We start from the raw sequence: 19,176 nt of genomic DNA on the forward strand, positions 1-19,176 counted from the left end.
AACCCTAAATTGATATCATGTGTCTCAAGAGTGTAAAAGACCTCACCTGAGCCTGACTGTGTTGAGGAGCACGGATGCAATTGAATTATACTTGAACTGTGAGATCAGGATTATGCATCAAATTGATTTGTAATGGAAACAACAAGAGGGCAATGTTTTAGCCTACCTATGGGCTGTGGAAATTGCAAATGGTGAAATGAACTGCTTTGGAAAACAACTGGGCTAAATACAATTTAAACATGTCCTCCTGTGCAAATACATTCATACACTTGGAAGTAAACATGTTTCTGGTCTCTTCAGTAAAAGCCCAACTGATTTAAAGTTTTTTTTAGCAGTTTTAACATATTTGATAGGAATATGATAGGAATTTGCTTTTTGCTCACAAAACCAGAGGTGGAATTTAAGTATACACAAATCAAGTGCAAATTCAAAGTACTTTACAAATACTTCTAGTCTACTCCATCTCAAAGGCAAATTTTGAGGAGTCCTGAAGAGGCTTGTATCTATATTTTTCCTGATGCTAAATGGTGTAAATTTCGGCCTTGGATCGCTGTTAGAAACTGATGTTCCCAAATAACAATCATAAGTAATTCCTGCATTAGATATACCTTTAATTGACAAAACTGTTAAATTATACTGATACTCATTGTTTTTGACCTCCATGACAGTTTAGCAGGAGTTGTAGGCTGGTAGGGTACAAGAGAGCGATTTAAATGTACAATTGTCATACATTTAAAAGCTTAGAATTTGGGTTTCATATTGGTGGTTTAATATTATTGTATTTTTGTTCCTGTACAAGTGCTGGCTATAAACCTGAGCAGCATTATCACAGTCAGCAGAGGTGTCTGTGGTCCTTTTTTTTGCCTGCTCCTCATCTTGTCTGAACCAGAGGAAAACTGCCAAACAATGACCTTTCAGAAGTGTGTGTTTCCTTTGGATTATACCTCCTTGTGATTTACAATTAACAATTATAATAATTGTGAGTAAGCCTCAGGGTCTTAAAAAGCTTTGCCAACAATTAGACACTTGGGTGGCATCTGCCTTATGAAAGTAGAGGAATTTACCATATACACTGTTACAAGAAGAGGAAAAACTATAACCATCCAGAATTATTTGAAAACTAATATGTGTGCAGAAACATACAGAATCCTGCTCAACATTTACAACAACATTTAGTCTTATAATTACATGTTGACGAGTCTAGATTTTGGGCTCCATCAACAGCTGTTTCACTTCATCTATGAAATGTATAAAAAGGATTCTCAAATTTTCACAGTGTTCATAGTGACATGCTTAGAAAAGTAAGCAACTCTTCATACATGCAAAACTGCACTGAGCATTTTTATTTGACTAAAACTGGAACCCACTTATTTGATATGAATCAATTAATTGAGCAGTCATCACAGCAGGGCTCGATTTTAAGGACAGTCTAACTGTCATTTCATTTCCGAGGAAGACACTAAATAACAAGGACACCATGACAGGGATGTTTCCTGCTGCTTTCAGGGCCCCGTGTGACATTTTAGCAAAATCTTCAAAAGCCTGAAACCAGCCACGAGTGAATCTTTATGTTGTTGCTGTTATCTTCTTTTTTCAGCAGGATGTTAAAATCATAGCATCTTCTCTGACACCGGCTGGTCACAGTTTACAGGCTGTAGAAAAACACGCTTCCGATCCCCCATTTTATGAATGCAACAGTGCTGCTGGGGTGAGTGACTAGTGTCTATTTGTAAATAAGGCACACGAGTGACCCTCTCTGTGCTCAGTTCCCTCTGTCAAAATGAGGAAAAAAGCAGCAAAAAGCAGCTGCTGGCTGCAGCTATTAGCTATCACAAAAGCCTTGTTCCTTTGATATCCCTGTAGGCCGGTTCTCAATGCAACTGAAGAGTCAGGCTTAGGGAGGAACCTGGGGGAAGAGCCTGCTCGTTGTGTTGTGAGGCTTTAGTTGTATAATGAACATCACACTCTGTGCCTCTTGATAGAAACACCAGGAGGTAGGATTACGCATATTAGTGATCCCCCCCTCCATTCTCCCCTCTGCTTTCAGGGCTTAATGTTAACATCTGCCCACCGAGAGCCACAGATGAGCTGGAAGACTGTGTTGAATGTCTTCCATTCAGATGAGTTATCTGATCACTATAATGGACTATGCATGTTATTTAGATGATATTATAATAGTGTATGAAGGGAAAAAGGCTCGGGCTCTATGGCGTTAAGAGAAGCTGAGTCACATAGGGTACAGTAGCTGATTTTCATCACAGAAAAACAAACACACACAAAAAAGAAGACCTTTACTAGACACTAAATCAGCAATGGTATTTTTCATTATTTTGTAGAAGATATTATATCCAACAATGTATTAACTATTAGCCATTTTCTGAGTTCTATCTGTAGATATATAGAAAAACTACAAGAGCAGAATCATTTAAGATCCCTTTTTTCTTTGTGTATTTAGACCCTTCAGCTGTTGTTGACGCTGATGAAAATCCATTTGCTGCTTAAATGTGTAAGAGTGAGTTTGGGAAGGCCACAGGGCACAAGCAGAGGTGTGGGAGCTTTGGGAGGCAGTGAACATTCATTATTTTTCATGCCCCGGGTCAAAACTATGCCTGTGTGGGCTGCACTGGTAATATGATGAAAATTTGCAGACTTCCAGGGAACAAGGTTAGGTCACAGGATTTTTTCTGGCTGTCCAAAGCTCTCACTCTGAGAAAAAATGAAACTTGACACAATGTTAGGGGTCTGTTGGGATGTTTAACCTTCCTCATAGCAACAATATTGTTGACAGTCAATGGATATAATTCTCACCTTAAAGGTAACAGGGTTTATAGTTGATTGTATGGGTGTGACAGCATCAGCGTAGCTCTGATTTGGAACTGCTCAAAAGATGGCTCCCTCTGGTGTTCACGTTGAATTTGGACAGAAACACAGGAAGCCACTAGTTAAAAGTTTTCAAATGGGTGATTATTTAACGAATCAATTAAAGGAAAGCCAGAATAAGTGAGTGGAGAACGCCTAATAAATACAGATCATTATGTACACTATGTGAATTATATGCTTTCACAATTACCAGATCCAACCCCCCTTTAATATTTACCAAACTTTAGTTATATTGCACAGAATTAACAGTATAATTAAGTATGACAACAAACAAAGCTCATGTATTTGAGTGAGTGTCATATTTCGTTTCAACAATGTTTTACTTTACAGAATGTGACCCCAAAATGGTGCTGTTTGATCAATGAAAGAGATAAATACATTTGGAGCTCTTTCCGTGCTCTTGAAAACACAACAAAAGGAAGCCGTAATTCATATGAACCTATTTTAAATCTAAAAATGGACTCAAGAACAGTTAAAACACAAGTGTGGCGATATACTATTAAATCCTATGAAAAGACTAAAACCAACAATGCATTAGTCGACTTCCCTACCTTGTATGGCACTGGTGAAGATGTAAATCTTTAAAAATGGGTCACAAGTTTCATTTCTTTTTTTAAAAAGGCAAATCATTTTCTAACAGCTGGGCACTGTAGTTTTTAGCAAACAATTTAAACAGTAATAAGTAGGGCATTTGATGAGAACTATTTTCAGCTGCAGAGAAAAACACATTTGCTTCTCTAGTGAATATTTAGGGTAGCAGAAAGTAAACTACAGTGCCTGCATTGATGGTAACAAAGGAGCATGTCACCACTGCAGCAGGGTGGCTCATTCATGTTTTTAATAGTTCTGGAGCACTGTGGCTCAGAGGAATAATATATATCAGGCTTTGGCTGCACAGCAAATAGCAGTTAGTACCTATGAAATAACCGTACTCTTCAAGAAAGCTTTTATATTGATATAACAATACTGCCCCGTTTTTCTTCAAAGCAGCAGACTGATTTTATAGAGGGTCTACTCTCAAGTTATTGGACAATAAAACAGCAACGACACAAGGTACAAGATATGATCGTTTAATTGATGTTTATCTCTCAGTACAGAAATATTTTTTTAACATTCTTTTTGTTATTCAAGTTGGCAGCATTGTCTTGATTTTGAAGTGGCATTAAAATAAATTTCTATAGTTTAGCAGAGAAACTGCCCATCAACTTCCCTCAGATAACATTAGTAAACAAACATGCCATTTCTGTACAAGAACCTTTTTACAAAACACAAATAAATAGCATTCATTTAAATGTGGCACACTTGTTGACTCAAACATTCAAACTGGGGAAATGTTGCAGATATGAAATCTTTTTTTCATATTAAAAAAAAAAAAAAAAAAAAAGTACAAGAGCATGAGTGCTCAATACAGAAATTGTGTGAAGCAAAAGACAAATGCCTTAAGCTTGAATATCTTAGCAGACGCAGCACAAAGCAGAAGCTCTGCACAGAACAATATTTCACTGATTTAATCCCAAATGTTTTCACCGTCTGCTTGAGTTGCTGTTACAAACTACACTGATAAGCCAAAATGAGCCAAAATTTTCATTCCAAATTTCCTCGCCTGATTTTACATTTAAGAAAGTAGAGAAACAACACAAGGGAAAAGTTACATGAAAATCTTCTCATTTGCAATTTTTCTAATGTACAGTGTTGCCAGATATTTATTCTAAGATGTGCCGTACCACATTATGACATTTTTCTTGAGAGATTATGAAACAATGAGCCAATAGCTTAATATCATTAGACTAAAATGTACTTAATATCAGATTTTAAAAAAGAAAATCAGGCCCATTCATCCAATCCTTGTTAAACATTAACTGTTCTCGAAACGGCACAGGATTATGTAATCTGTTATCAGTGTACATGAAACATTATTTCTCAGTAAAATGAAAAGACAAACTTGGATTTTTCTGCAATCGTGAACAAAGCCAAATTCCACAGATAAGACCAAAAAAACTGCTGTTATGCACATAAAAGGACACACCTTCGAAACAAACACACTAGTAAGAATATGTTAAAAATATGTAAAAAAAACCCAAAACAAATTAAAATAAATAGACATTCAAAGGGACAAACTTAATATTTGGCAGGTAAGCACGTCAGTCTGTAAACAAAACATAAATCACACAGGGAAAGAAACAATGCCAAAAATTCTGGTCTCTGGTCTTCTGGCGGAGGCAGTGACTCCATCATTCAGGAGGAAGTGGAATACTGTACCAACGTATGCATCTCCTCTGCCCTCGACACTCAGGTTGTGCACCTCTCCAGCTCCCTCCCACCTCCAGCTACAACTTGGCTAAATAACTAAGGGCAATCGAGGGGGGCCTCTGTAGACTACTGAGGTGAATACTCAAAGAAGGGGCACATTTACAGCTTGATGCATGCAAAGAAAAATTCCCTTCCCAGCTTTATTCCCTCACAGTACAGAGGTGTGCTTACTACCGGATCCTGGTGAAGAGGTTCAGCACTGATACGGATTCCTAAAAGAGGGAGGGAGATAATAGAAGAAGGTAAGACAAAGACAGGAAGGGATGTAACAAATGGAAGAGACACCAGCGCAGAAAAAGGGATCTGAAACGTAAATACCTTAGTGGACCTCATCTTGCTAAAGACGTTCCAGAACCGAAGTGTTTCATCTCCAGCTCCCGTCACAATGGCCTCTCCATCAGGGGACATGGCCTGCACATAAACTCATTATTATACACTGAACCAGGGTTTTTCCTGGCTCAGAATGGGCCTTCGGTGGGTGACTTCACGGGACCGTAATCATGATCGGTACGCATACAGTACAGGCAATGAGTTACCTTATGACCGAAATCTATGCATTTTCTTCTTATTTCTGACTATTTGATAAACAAATTATATCCACAACCAGGAGGAGTAAAGGTATAAGTTAGTGTATTAATAAATATTAAATACAAAGTAAAATATTATACAGTATATATATATAGTGTAATAATATATTTACAGGATACACTTGATTTGGATAATCTGCCTACAGAGAGGTTATTAGTTGACATTCAGCTGTTTCACTAATAAAACCTTTCTCTGATATTAGCCTACACCACAGTGGTTAAGGTTTGATTAGTGCTAATGTTTGAGTATTCATTATAATTTCAGATAATAGTACAGGCTACTATAGCTTACCATTAGTAGCCTATAATATTAATTCCAGTTGGACAAAACAGCAGTTTAATTTTTGTGGGTTGTTTTCAGTCATTAAATTATTATGCAAGAAAAATGTTAAAGTAGTAACTTGTCAATAATAAAAAACAAACAAACATGCATATAGAACAAAAAGCTCAACATTTCTAAAATCTGCTTAGCACCTCAACCTTTTTTTTTAATTCCTTCCTATTCCAGACTGTGATTGGTTGGTTCACGAAATTTGACGAGCAACTATGCACACGGCTCCATGAAAGGCTTCCGATCTCCCTTGGAGATTAGCAGGCAGGCGAGAACAGGAACAGGTGAGCGTCATGTAGTGCCCAACAAACCTGATATGGATAGGGCAGAGGAAAGCCCTGTTGCCGGTAGGCCAAGGAGTAAAATGTAAAGTAACACTACCGGTGAATACCGGCACACTGCAAGCACAAAAAGCGGAATGTGATTGGAAGCATGAGGGCAAAAAAGCAGGAAAATATACTGAGACAACCCGACACCCCGATTAAACTGGCGCCGGCTCTAACATGGAAAGTAAAGCAGCACCCATGAAAATAACTTATTTAATGGATGTGTTGCAGTGGGAATCAAAGACAGGGGTCTAATCCACTGCGCCATCGCAACCTCTCTATAATAATTATTTTTTTGTATTCATTTTTACCAAACTTCAACAGCTAAATGTGCAACATGAAACATGAAATAATTGAGTCTATAACTAAATAATCAATTTCAATAATAATAATAATAATAATAATAATCAATAATCAAATTAATTCCAACTAGGGATGAACAATTAATTGAAATATTATCGAAATTGTGAGATGGCCAGGAGCAGGAGCTGCAATTGTTTGATAAAGGTAAAATATGTAACAAACCATTTTAAAGGTGCCGTAGAATGGAAAACTATTTCCCTTGGCATAGTTGAATAAAAAGAGCGCATGTAACTGATATACCGTGAGCCTCACTCTCCATCGTTTCCCCCTTTCATTTGTAAATCTCGCAAAATACCCCCAAAAAGGGGGCCGAATGGCAACAAGCGCTAGATGTTACGCAACATCTGGGTTGTTTACACTGCCAAAGTCCAGCCCACCTTCCAGCGCTCATACAAGCTCATAGAGCCACAGCTGTATATTGTGCAGTGCAGTATGTCTCACAGAAAGTGTGTTTACGGTTGTGAAGGAAAGGCAAATATTTTCTGGTTTTCCTTCGGATGTCCTCTGGCTGATCCGCCTCAACTCTGTGTTTTATGAAGTTCCCTGATGGACAGATAGCTTTACTTGTTGCTTACACTACAGGCTGCAAACCGCTAGCAGCTGCTAACTGTAGCTGCTGTTGTCAGCTGGCTCTGAACCAACGGTCCAGTGCTTCTGTAGTAATGTTAAAAGGTGCTAACAACAACACAACCCCATCAGTGAGGCCTAGTCTCGCATAGCAAGCCTTGTTTCAGCATGCTGCTCAGGCCCACCCCTCTTCTGTGTTTGGGGAAGTTGGTCAATCAAAAGCAAGTGGGCTTTCAGGGAGGGGGGCTTTAAAGATACAGGATCTACAATCGAGTGCTCAGAAAGAGGAGCATTCTACAGAACCTTTAAATGAAGCATTGTGGTGCTGTGGAGGTGCCCCAGCCTACAAATCATATTCTCCAGACATAAGGTAACACGCTTGTTTGGTACAGAGCCCAGCAAAAATCCCATCATCGTCATCACCCATAGTTTTATGTAATCTTCTGGGACACATAAATACACACAGTACATACTGACCAGGTAGAGTACTCTGTATGAATGTCCAGTAAGTTTGGCCACTTGAGTGAGAGAGGGATACTTCCACACCAGGATCTGGTTCTGGGAATAACCATGTGTGCTGACCTGCAGAAAAGAACACAATGTTTTCTACATTTTGATCCCAGACTTAAAGGAACATTGTTAAGGAACTGTGCCTGTAAACTGTGAAATCAAAAACAAAGCCACCTAGATTTACAGAGTTACTACAGTGCACAAATAGCAACTATACTATAAAAACATAACATCTAAAATTCTGTGTGCATGGCTAGCAAAGATTAAATATTCACAAAAACTTTGTACATTTCTGTAATACACCATTGCCTGCATTTACAAAAGGCAGAACTGTTCAAATCAAAATCTTCAGATGACTCACCAGTTCGTTAGTGTGCTTGGACCAGGCCAGGTTGCAGACCTGAGAACCGGTGTCTGTGCACTGTAAGGGCTGGCCGGTCAGAGTGTTCCAGAAGCGGATGCAGCGGTCAGCGGTGCCGCCTCCGGAAGCCAACAAGCCATGCTGGTGGGGAGACCAGGCGATGGCCTTCACTGCAGCCAAGTGCTCCGTGTACTGCTGCACCGGGAGGACGCTGGAGTGGTTCCACACAAGTAACTACAGGCAACAGGTTGGAGCAAGTTTGTGATGTTTATGAAAAATAAATATGAACGTGTAGCTCACAGACAAACTGGTGAGATTCTGTCTACATACCTTGTTGTCATTTCCACCTGAGGCGAGCAGCTGGTGGTCTGTGCTCCACTTGAGCCCGCAGACTTCCTGTCTGTGTCCTTGGAGACGGCGCTCAGACTGGAGAGGTGGGGCTCTGATGTCGCGCTGCAGGATCACCCGATCGCGGCTCCCAGACGACAGCTGGTCGGCATTCCATGCCAAAGCACCTGGCAGCACAGGATGACACCAAACGGAAGATGATTCACTGACCATGAATGAGAGATGTTGCTAAACAACAGTGTGAAAATGAATGAAGGTTGTAATCTTTCACTCCTGCAATCGTCTCCCCAGCCTCTCAACTCACCTACTCTGGCTGTGTGTCCCTCTAGTACGGAGAGCTTCTTCCCTGCTGCCGCATCCCAGATCTGTACATAGCCCTTATGAGTCCCCACAGCCACCAGGTTACCCTAAAAATGGAAAGCACACTTTGAATATCAATGATTCCAAACCGCATTTAGAAAAAAATAAAGAACAGGAGCATGCACACCAAAACTCCATTTGCATATTTATTAAGATGATTTCAATACTATAAGCACTATTATAAAAGTCCTTTTGGATGATGGATCTTCATCAGATCAGCTATTCTGTACTTAATCAGTAAAAATATGAATGGAGTTTGGTAAGCAGGCTGTACTACAACCTTATTTGAAGTTGGTGTTTTTCTAATGTAACCTGACCACAATTTGAAAATAGAACAGAGGGCAGAGAAACCCACCCTCTCTGACCAGCCCACTGATGTTACAGAATCCCCTTCTACAGAAAGGTCACATAGACGTGTCACCTAAAAAGATGGAGGGGAAAGAAAAACAGATCAACAGTGACAGCTCCAATGTGATTAGAACCATTATTTGAGAGATATAAATACTTATATAGTCTAAGATCTTTTCTTTTAAACTGCAGCGAAGCCCTCTGTTGGTTGCCTCTTTGTCTCGCTGCTTTGCTCAATGCACTCAACGAACAGATAACACATACCTGGCTGGTGCAGGCACTCCACAGGTAGACACAGGTGCCCAAGCCAACACTGAGCACATTCAGAGAGGACCAGTCCACTAGGTTGAGGTAGAAGTCATCCTGAAGCTCTGGAGCATCCAGAACTTTGAAGGGAATTTTTGATATTTTGCGTGTAGGTTTCCTTGGCGACCGTAACAGTTTCTGGCTGCGATGCACAACACAATTTCGGTAAGGAATGGAATGCTGCTTTCTCCTAAATGGAGGAGATAAAATTTGAGGAATGACAAGTATAAAATATTACCTGTTGCTACTGACAGGTGACAGAGAATATGGAGAGACTGTGTTTCCATCCTCTTCTGGCAGAGCCCTCTTCGCACTTACAGAATACTACACACACAACAAAAATAGATGATTGGTGATGCAGGAAAAACTCCCATGAAACGAATATATCAAAAGCCACAGCCATATTAACTGTTTTTACACTAAAAAGGCTCCTCTTGGCAGGAGTGGACTGCTGCAGACGGCGGTCCTCTGACTGGGGGTCCTGGACTTTCTCTATGCCCGCTCCTAGCAGCTCGTTCTTCAGCAGAGCTGAGTAAGCCAGACCATCCGCTAAAGGCAGAAGAAGAGACAGCGGGGAAATCAAACCAGGCTGTCGTAATTCTGAAGTTCCAACACTTTGCTCCCTCTGCAATTTCTTAGGTCTGTCTCACATCTCTAAAGATCAGGGAGAATTTTTCACTAATCTTTGTTTAGTCCTTATCTCCAGTTTCCATGAACCTGCCCGGGCTTAGTAAACAAGAGATGGTCAAATGATCCAGTTTGACCAGAGCAGACCGATGCCTGTGAATTTCTTTCATGATTATGAGGCACTTTAACTAGAGCCCGACCAATCATCACAGATGTATGGATACTGAGGAAGAGGTTGGCCAATAAGTAACAAAAAACTGATACAGAAATGCTTCTCAACTGTGAGGATTTCCTGCTTTTGTTTGTAACATGACAGTAAAATGAATATCTTTGGGCAGTTTGCCAACTAAAAGGAGCAATTTGAATACATCAAATTGGGCTGTGGGACATTGTATCGGCATTTATCACTATTTTCTGACATTTTATAGAAAAAACAATAAATCAGTTAATTTAAAAAAAATTGTTAGTTGCAGTCCTAAACATAACTACCTTGTTTGCATGTTGCTAAATGTAAATCTTAATGTACATATTACAAGAAACTGTAACACAATATTTTGTTATTTGTCCAGTCTATTGGTATGAAGGTGGATTGTTTACCTTTGTTGCTGTCTGTTGTACCATCTTTGGTTTTCCTGTTTTGATTGTGTGACTTTTCAATTTCCTATGTCAGACAATCAAATAAATGATCACTCTCAACCACACATTTACACTTGCTGTGTATTTACAGACAAAAGAAAAATGTTAACAGATAATATGTTTCCTTATAAGCCATAGTCAACACTGATCTTGACAACACTTTCATAGGAAAGACAGCAAAGTCCTCAGTGTATTGTAGCAGACTCACATTGATGCGGTGGAAGTTGACACTCCAGTTGGCTCCAGCCCGGGAGGGAATAAAGCGATCACCATGCTTGCTAGGGGAGGACAGGGGGGAGCTGGTGGGTGTCAGAGCTCGCACCGCTTCTACAGCTTTCTACACAAGAGAAGAGAGGAGAAAGATGGCACTTTTGTTTTTAGGTGTTAACAACAGGAGGCTACATTCACAAAACCCAGTCATTTGGCCGGTAAAGTCTTTTTATCACTCAACACCAAATGAAAGGCTGGCCTGTTAAACCATTTCTTCTTCCAACACATGGAGAATATTAACCTCTCTGCCTAATGTAAGTCCTCTGATAGTTAACAATCCTCTTTGGGAGGGGCTATCATCATGCTATTATGGTCAAGATAATGACCTAATCATAATAATCATACTAGTCAAGGCTGTAAGCCTTGGCTAGATGAGGCAATTTATATTCATTATTTTACAACCTATTAGTTCAAGAGAAAATACATCTCTTACAAGAACAGAAACATAATAAAATGTGTGTATTATTTACTTACTATGGGGCTTGCATTCTCATTTTGAATGTTGATCTGCCTGAGCAGCCTGCACTCATAGTCCTGATCCATGATGCCTGAAAACAAGATTAGACTGGTTAACACAACTGTAAAATTGTGACATGAAAAAACTGTCAGATGACAGGTTAGTAACAGACATTGGTACTCTCATAGGTATGACTTTCTGACTGCTGGTTATTTTGTCTCTTTGTATTTCTTTGTATTTTGACTTACCAGTAACGTGTCTAACTTACATACATACATCGATATGATTACAAGGACAAACCAAACAATTGTTAAACTCTAGAGCCTTAGTTTACATCCATCTCAAACTAGCTAACAAGAGGTTCGTCACAATGACAATGACATAAGGCTAGTTACAGTAGACACGAACAGCTGCGGGTAGGCTGTGTCCTGCTGACAACAACACTTAACTTATCTTTGTTAACTAGCAGCACATCAAACCATGTAAAAACATTTTAACTGCAGGTATCTGCTTGCTGGTTCTAAGAAACAAATACTCCATTGTGGCGGTTATCGCTGATCTGTAATCGTAACACCAAAATTATTTTAAAGACCAAATGATTAACGTTAGTACATTCGCCAAACAAAGCTATGCTAATGCTAACGCTAGTTCAGCTGGCTGACCTACAGTGAGATAGACTAGCTGTCCGGCTAATGCATTAGCAACATTGTTTGTTCAAAGTCTACACTTGTATTAACACCTACCGTGCCCTGATAAACTCTTCCCCTTGAGTGCCGTTGAAATATTTTTCTCAGCGGTGTCTATTCCGATTGAAATGTCTTGTTTTGTGCGTTTTACTCTTTAAAACAGAGCGTGTAAAATTATAAATGTTTTCTTTTGCCGAACGTTCAATTTGGGTTCGCTAAGCACCACGGGAAGGATGTGACGTCGCTGCTTTTGAATCACACATTTTGCGTTGCTAAGGAAACGTTTCAGTCGGCTTCACACGTCTTTGGTATACTGTAGATAAATCACGAATTAATCAAAAAATATAGCTAATTACCAGTCATCAGTTATAAAATATATTTCCAAATGTCTTTATGTGTGTCATTTGCTTGCAATTACATTATTATATAAAACTTACTTACAAATTATTCAACTGAAGTCTTACAACGCTTACAATTTCCTTGTGTATTAATGTCTATACAGTCTGTAGATGATGAATTTACTCTCTTTTAGCAAATTTCTTCCTGCCTCTTGCTCATGTTGAGTGTGAATGAAATGTAATCTGCATTCAATGAGTACAATACATTTGAAATAAAACCTGGATTTTAACATTTTTCAATTACCTAGTCAGGTAAGACTCCTGAATTCCAGAGTGAACAAAAGACATAAAATGAAATAATAAACTCTATTTGATATCATATATCATACATACAATTTATCTCTATTATAACTAATGCTCAATTTCACTGCTCATGCCTAAACACCAGTGTTAGCTAACAATTAAATATGACATTTTATAGTGATGAAATGCCAAGCCAACATTGAAAATGACAGGGTGGACTATCAGCTAGCTAAAGTCAGATAGCTAATTTTAAGTAAAAGAAATGCTAATAACTTCATAAAGTTTAATAAGCAAGCTAGATAGCTAACTACTGGCATTAATCTACATTTTCTTTTGTGATGCACTGAACTGGAGTAGCTGCGAGTAATGCAGGCAGACAAGACGTTCAACACTCTTGATGCATGAATATGGGAAAGAAATTATAATATTAGTGTTACAGTAAGAAAGACCCCCCTGAACTGTTGTTTTTACCTCTTTTCGGGATCCAAGTCTTAAGTAAGGGGGTCAGATCCCTCAATTTGAACCATGTTTGCTTGTATTTATTAATTTTTTGGTGTCAGTGTTGATAAATGTAATGTTTCAACCAGACAACTGAACTGGCACAAATGGATCTGTACATTAACATGTGCCTTGAGAGATAAAGCCCATGTTTTTCATGGATAACACAGTGGAGGGCAGCATGTGGCTTGATATTGTTGAAGGTGACTGTAATATTTTTAATCCATGTTGTTATTACTGGACTGACCATGATTAATACACACATTTTGGTGTTAACACAATTCATTGTAGTTGACACACTGCCTTCATTTACAGTATATTTCAAATGGCTTTATTAGTAAAAAAAAAAAAAGACAGAGAGAGATACCAGTGAAACAAATATAATGTAACGAGGTAAAAACAGACTAAACACATGTGCAAAAAGTTTAACATAAAGACACATTCACTGACAACTCCTGACTGTTTACAGGTAGACTCCTGACTGAAAGAACAATGTGCAGGATACAGCAATGCCATGATGAAGGAAATGTGATTGAGAGAAATATTAGACCACAACATACACTGACAAATAAGTTGGTGTGCTATTTATTAGGTTATGTCAAGAGCCTGGTATCCCAACATGGTCCAAAAGCTTATCTAAAGGTATCTGATTCAAAGTGCCACATAAAAAAGGTACAGTAGGTTCAAGTAAATTCTAATAATAATAAAAAACACCCAGTTATGTGCAAAAGTATATTTTTTAAAAACTAAGTAGTCTAAATGGGCTAGATGATAAATACATACTGGGATCACTAAAATCTATTTTGCATAAGCAAAAATAGAATAAAATGAGTGGCTCAACTCAGCAGACCAAAGGCCCAATACAGTTCAAATTGGGACAGTAAATCCTGCCAAATGTGTTCTAAATAGGGCAGGATATCTAATAATCATAAGCTTCTTCAAACAGTGTCCATTTACTTGATTAACATCAGTTTACACCAAATGTTCATATGCCCTGGATTGATTCTTGTTAAACACAGTCATGCTCATATTGCTAATAGTCCTGAAAGAACGGCACAGACTTCAGCGCAAGTGCTCTCAAAATATCATTGTCTAAAAAGGTATGTCCAGTACAAAACATAGAATTAAATATGTTTTACACAGACAACCAATTAACCAAGGCAAAGTCTGAAAAAGAATACAGAAAATGGCATGTAAAAGCCGCTAAACTGAATATATGTTGCATTTTCACCTGTAGTGATTGACAACTACATAAAAGAAATAATCAGTCACTGTGCATGGCCTCAGATACCCTGCTATGCCACACATTCAGAGTGAAGATCTAAAAAAGCGTGTGTGCTGATCAGTGAATTTTGGAATGGCAAAATAAAGCACATCTGGACACAGGACGCTAGTCTACAGGGAGGCGGTATCTCGAGGCATAAGTTGCAGGCCATTGCTGACCTGGAAGCGGGTTTCATCTGATATACCATACTGCTCCAACGGGTCCTGCGGAGAAAGCAGACAGTGAGTAAAGATGTAAGAAACAAAAACGTGTACAGAGCAAAATCAAACTTTATATATCAAATGGTTAGTTCACCGAAACCACACAAACAAATACAAAACATATTTTACCTCTAGGGAAGTCTAGTCATACAGATTGCTTGGGTTATATTTGGTGAGGTTTTAAGATCTTGAGACTTCTATCTCCACCCAAACACAATGTGGGTGAGTGGAATTCAACTGGTCCTTCTCATAGCATTGGAAAAATTACATTTGATAACCTCAACAACCATATTTCTTCACAGACTTTGCATTGAACAGTTGGGAACTATTTCCGAGGTCTGTGGATCATCCTGAATATCCAGGTATCTCGGTTGTTTTGGGGGTGGTTGCTCTCAAGATTAAAACCTTGCAGAATAAAATCTAAACTACCGAATTGTCCTCTATTGATCTATCCAGCTATCTTCTGCTGATATTGATTATATACTGCGCACTTCAGTTGGTCCAGCATGGCACACATACATTTCACACTGAAATACTTCCTACTAAGTTCAAGATAAGCACCATCTTTGTGGCATTTAGTGTGCCAACATGCTGCTGTGAAGGGTCTCACCTTGCCAGTGAGCCTGTGGATTTCAGTTCGATAGAATATCAGGTTCTTCCTCATGAACTCGTAACTGCAAAAGATGACATGAGTAATAACCCCAGTGTTCAAACAATGTAAAAAAGTACAAAAAAAGAAAAATTAAAGAAAAAGTACAGTAAACACTAGGGCTGCAACTAGGCTTTTAACATATTCATGATCAACCATTTCAAATTTCAGTACACAACTTGTTTCAATTCAGTACATCCTATAAACCAAGTCATTGCAGCTTTATTAGACTACTGGCTTACTACTACTACTGTCTTAAAACAGAACAACTTTGCATATGTGGGGAAAAAAGTGCATGTTCCACCCAGAAAGCACCCAGGAAGCTTTGGCTATGTGTTGGTTGTTGACTGTTGAATCATGTCAGCCAGATCAGCCCAATACATATACAGTAGGTACAGCAGCATCATCAGAATAATAAAACACAAAGTCGGCGCTTTAAGACCATCCCCTATCACCCTGTTTGGGAGCATTATGTTTTTCTCAGTAAACTTTAACACAGGAAAAGGTCATGTAGTGATGCATCAGTTGACACTGTGTCTCTGCAAACAGCTACATTATTCATTTGTTTCCCTTATGCGAGTCTATTACTGGAGGCTAAAACACACTGAGTAGAGGTTGTTCAGATAGCATCTCAATGCACATTAAGACCTGCAACAGCCACAACCAGCGCCAGAGCAAAATATAGCACTGCAAGAATGTAACCGTATTCAGTCGTAGAGAACACAGTAGTCTTGCCATAATGTTCAATCATATGACCATAGTTTTGTATCTAAGTTAACAATGCACACATACTGGCCTTTGTTTGGAATTATTTTAGATTACTTAATGACGCTATGCAATATGTATGAATGTTTAACAGCAAATCTTATGCCCCACTGCTTAGTAGGGTTGTGCATGTAATCAAATTCTATTTTCAATTACGATTTTGGCCTTCAAGAATTATGAAAACAACGTAATCGAGGTAAAATGATCACTGTGCCGCATTCCATTGCAATGATGCTCTCCTTTATAGCTGTGGCTCCCACCTCTCCATAAAAGCCCAAACTCACTAATCGAGCCTTTAGACAGGCTGTGGCAAGTTTAGTTCAGCTCGAGCCGAAATGAGGCACGGGGGAGTTATAACTGTTAAAACTTGTTAGGCAACATTATTTGCTTTAGACTACAGCATTTTACACTGCATAAATTAGCCTAGCGGACTTTTCTTATACACATAGCTTAAAAAGTACATTTATACTTTTCTCTTTGTTACCTGCTAAGCCCACACACATACACAGCAAAAGCAACCCCCCCATCCCCAGCCATCCAGGCAAAATACTGTGTTGCTGTCATCCTCTTGTATCAACTGTATTGTGTTATCATATGGAAGCATTCAGCTTGTAATGATACCAAATTGAGAACTTTTATTTTCTTTAACTTGATAAGAGACAAAAAATGACTCATTAGCAAAACTGTAATCAATTAATTTTCTATCAAATTGACAGTCAAATGATAGATAGAAAAGAGTCAGCTCTACCTGGCCTTGATAATGGCATCCACCCACTCTCCACACTGCTCTTCAGAGTCACACTCAAACTGATACTTCCTCTCTGCTTCATCCAGAAATGCTACAAAGAGAAATGTTAATTATGTGAAACCTGGTCAGCAGTGTCGGTGGGTTATGTAAAATGGGAAAAGCAACTGAAAGCAACTGTGAGGATCCTGTGCCGGTTAATTTCTGGTTAAGAACATGGTTGTTAAAAACAGTAAAAGCAGTAGTATACATGTACATATACTCTATACTTGTTTTCTCAACAGCATCTACTCAGCAGCAGCAAAAAGAAAGTTTAGTGCTGACATGTATATTAATCATCCATTGCTTTAATTGGTTACTGAAAGATCTACAGGTGTTTGATGTGAATTGGAATACTACCTCTGGCGTAATAGTGCAATCTCCTCTTATAGACTCCCTAGTGACAAGATTAAGTTTTTTGTTTGATAAATTATTTGAGGCCATAAAATAATAGAAATGTTGTGCATGGGAAAATGATGTCTACCACAGTTGCAGCAAAGCCATAAAATAAAAAAAGCCCCAGAAATGCTACAAAGAGAAACGCATGTACTGTAAGCCCCGCTCACATCAACAGACTTAAATAATGTGAAACCAGTCAGCAGTGTGGGTTGATAATGTCAATGTGAAAGTGGGAAATGCAACTGTGAGGATCCTGCAGCTCACCAATAGAGAAGGTATGGCTGTCCTCCCTCTCCACCCGGCACTGCTCCAGCAGCAAAGCTCCAATTGGCTGACAAATAAAAATAATGACTTAATTTTTATTCAGCGTGCTGCTTTCCTTTCCAAGAAATGTCATCGTTTTATCATGAGGTATAGGTAGGGCAATGATTACATGAGCGAAGAACAAATGATGTGAGAATAGGTGCAGTAATAACCATGTGTTGGAATATTGATTTAACTGACCTCCTCCTCATCAGTCCGGAAATAAAAGAGGAAATTAACGACGAGTTTCACCAGCCTCTTCTTCACAACTGTTTGATAACAAACAAGAACTAAGATGAAACTTCACAGACAGACAGACAGTCCTGTTGTCACCACAGCTGATGGGTGACATGAGCAATCTCTGATGACTGCTGATCTTAACATTAACTGCTGCTGCCCACACTAACGTTACATGAAACGGAAGTAGGTGTGTAATAGACTGCGTTACCGTCTCCTTTCTTGGGTCCTCGCATCCCCAGCTCAGCTGCCTTCTCTGAGGGCTGGCGGCTCAGAGACACCAGCTCCTTCTCGTTGAAACGCATGGCAGGTCACTGACGCAGTAAAACACTGGTTAAAAGCTGAAAGCAGTCACAGGGAGACTTTCGCTACGGTTGAGCCATTCCCACGACCGTGAACATAATAATGGAGTGAGATAATACTTATAAGTAGCCTACTAAGTATACCGCGGACTAAACGTAGCCGCCTCGCTATCTGAGGCTCTCGAAAAGTGGCGGAGTGTGTGTGGTCATTTCAGCGGTCAAGCAAACACAGCGGTGTCGAACTTCTCCTTCATGCTCACACCGGACACACACTCACCTTACGTCTCTGCTGGCAATGACGCTCCTCTTCACTGGTACTAGTACGGTTGCCGGTGAGGGTCAAACTACGCGAATAGCGCCTTTCACGATGTAACCCACTGGTGTAGGAAGTGGTGTCCTTTACAATAGTCAAAGTATTGTAAAAATACTCTGTTACAAGTGAAAGTGCATTGATATTTTTTATATATATAACCAGGAAATATAGCCCTTGTGACTGCTGTACTATATTATATATTAAATCATTGGATTATCATTACTCATACGTTACAGTGTGAGCAACAGGCTGTAGTTGGTTACCGTGGAGCTAATTTAACTATTTCGTATTAGACTGCAACTAATGATAATTTTCATTATGGATCAATCTGCTGATTATTTTCTCAATTAATCGATTGTTTGATTGATTGTTTGTTTCACAATGTTTATTTTGTCCAACCAATGATCTAACTAAAATTATTGTAAATGAATTAAAATGATTAAAAAGAGATTAAAGAGAAAAGAATTCTCACAAAGTAAAAAGTAGTATTCCCTCTGAAATGTAATGGAGTATAAGCAGAAACTGGC

General features: G+C 39.0%; 2 protein-coding genes across 2 annotated transcripts; both read right to left on the bottom strand.

Annotated features, from left to right (window-relative positions):
* Positions 1-3,934: 3,934 nt before the first annotated feature.
* LOC119902911 (fizzy-related protein homolog) lies at positions 3,935-12,506 on the bottom strand. Its single transcript, XM_038719304.1, has 14 exons — positions 12,331-12,506; positions 11,605-11,678; positions 11,069-11,197; positions 10,822-10,885; positions 10,016-10,146; positions 9,836-9,921; positions 9,556-9,739; positions 9,299-9,364; positions 8,888-8,990; positions 8,566-8,750; positions 8,236-8,469; positions 7,842-7,946; positions 5,509-5,601; positions 3,935-5,402 (listed from the first exon to the last, which is right to left on the bottom strand). The coding sequence occupies exons 2-14, from the start codon at positions 11,671-11,673 to the stop codon at positions 5,361-5,363; spliced, it is 1,491 nt and encodes a 496-aa protein (XP_038575232.1). The 5' UTR covers positions 11,674-11,678; positions 12,331-12,506; the 3' UTR covers positions 3,935-5,360.
* Positions 12,507-13,727: 1,221 nt separating this feature from the next.
* On the bottom strand, positions 13,728-18,634 carry plekhj1 (pleckstrin homology domain containing, family J member 1). Its single transcript, XM_038719305.1, has 6 exons — positions 18,246-18,634; positions 17,999-18,066; positions 17,759-17,825; positions 17,060-17,150; positions 15,508-15,571; positions 13,728-14,900 (listed from the first exon to the last, which is right to left on the bottom strand). The coding sequence occupies exons 1-6, from the start codon at positions 18,337-18,339 to the stop codon at positions 14,808-14,810; spliced, it is 477 nt and encodes a 158-aa protein (XP_038575233.1). The 5' UTR covers positions 18,340-18,634; the 3' UTR covers positions 13,728-14,807.
* Between the last annotated feature and the right edge of the window lie 542 nt (positions 18,635-19,176).

Source organism: Micropterus salmoides, unplaced genomic scaffold, assembly GCF_014851395.1.
Source record: "Micropterus salmoides isolate LMB-PRFRI ecotype aquatic unplaced genomic scaffold, ASM1485139v1 Ms_hic_scaffold_14, whole genome shotgun sequence".
Taxonomy (NCBI): domain Eukaryota; kingdom Metazoa; phylum Chordata; class Actinopteri; order Centrarchiformes; family Centrarchidae; genus Micropterus; species Micropterus salmoides.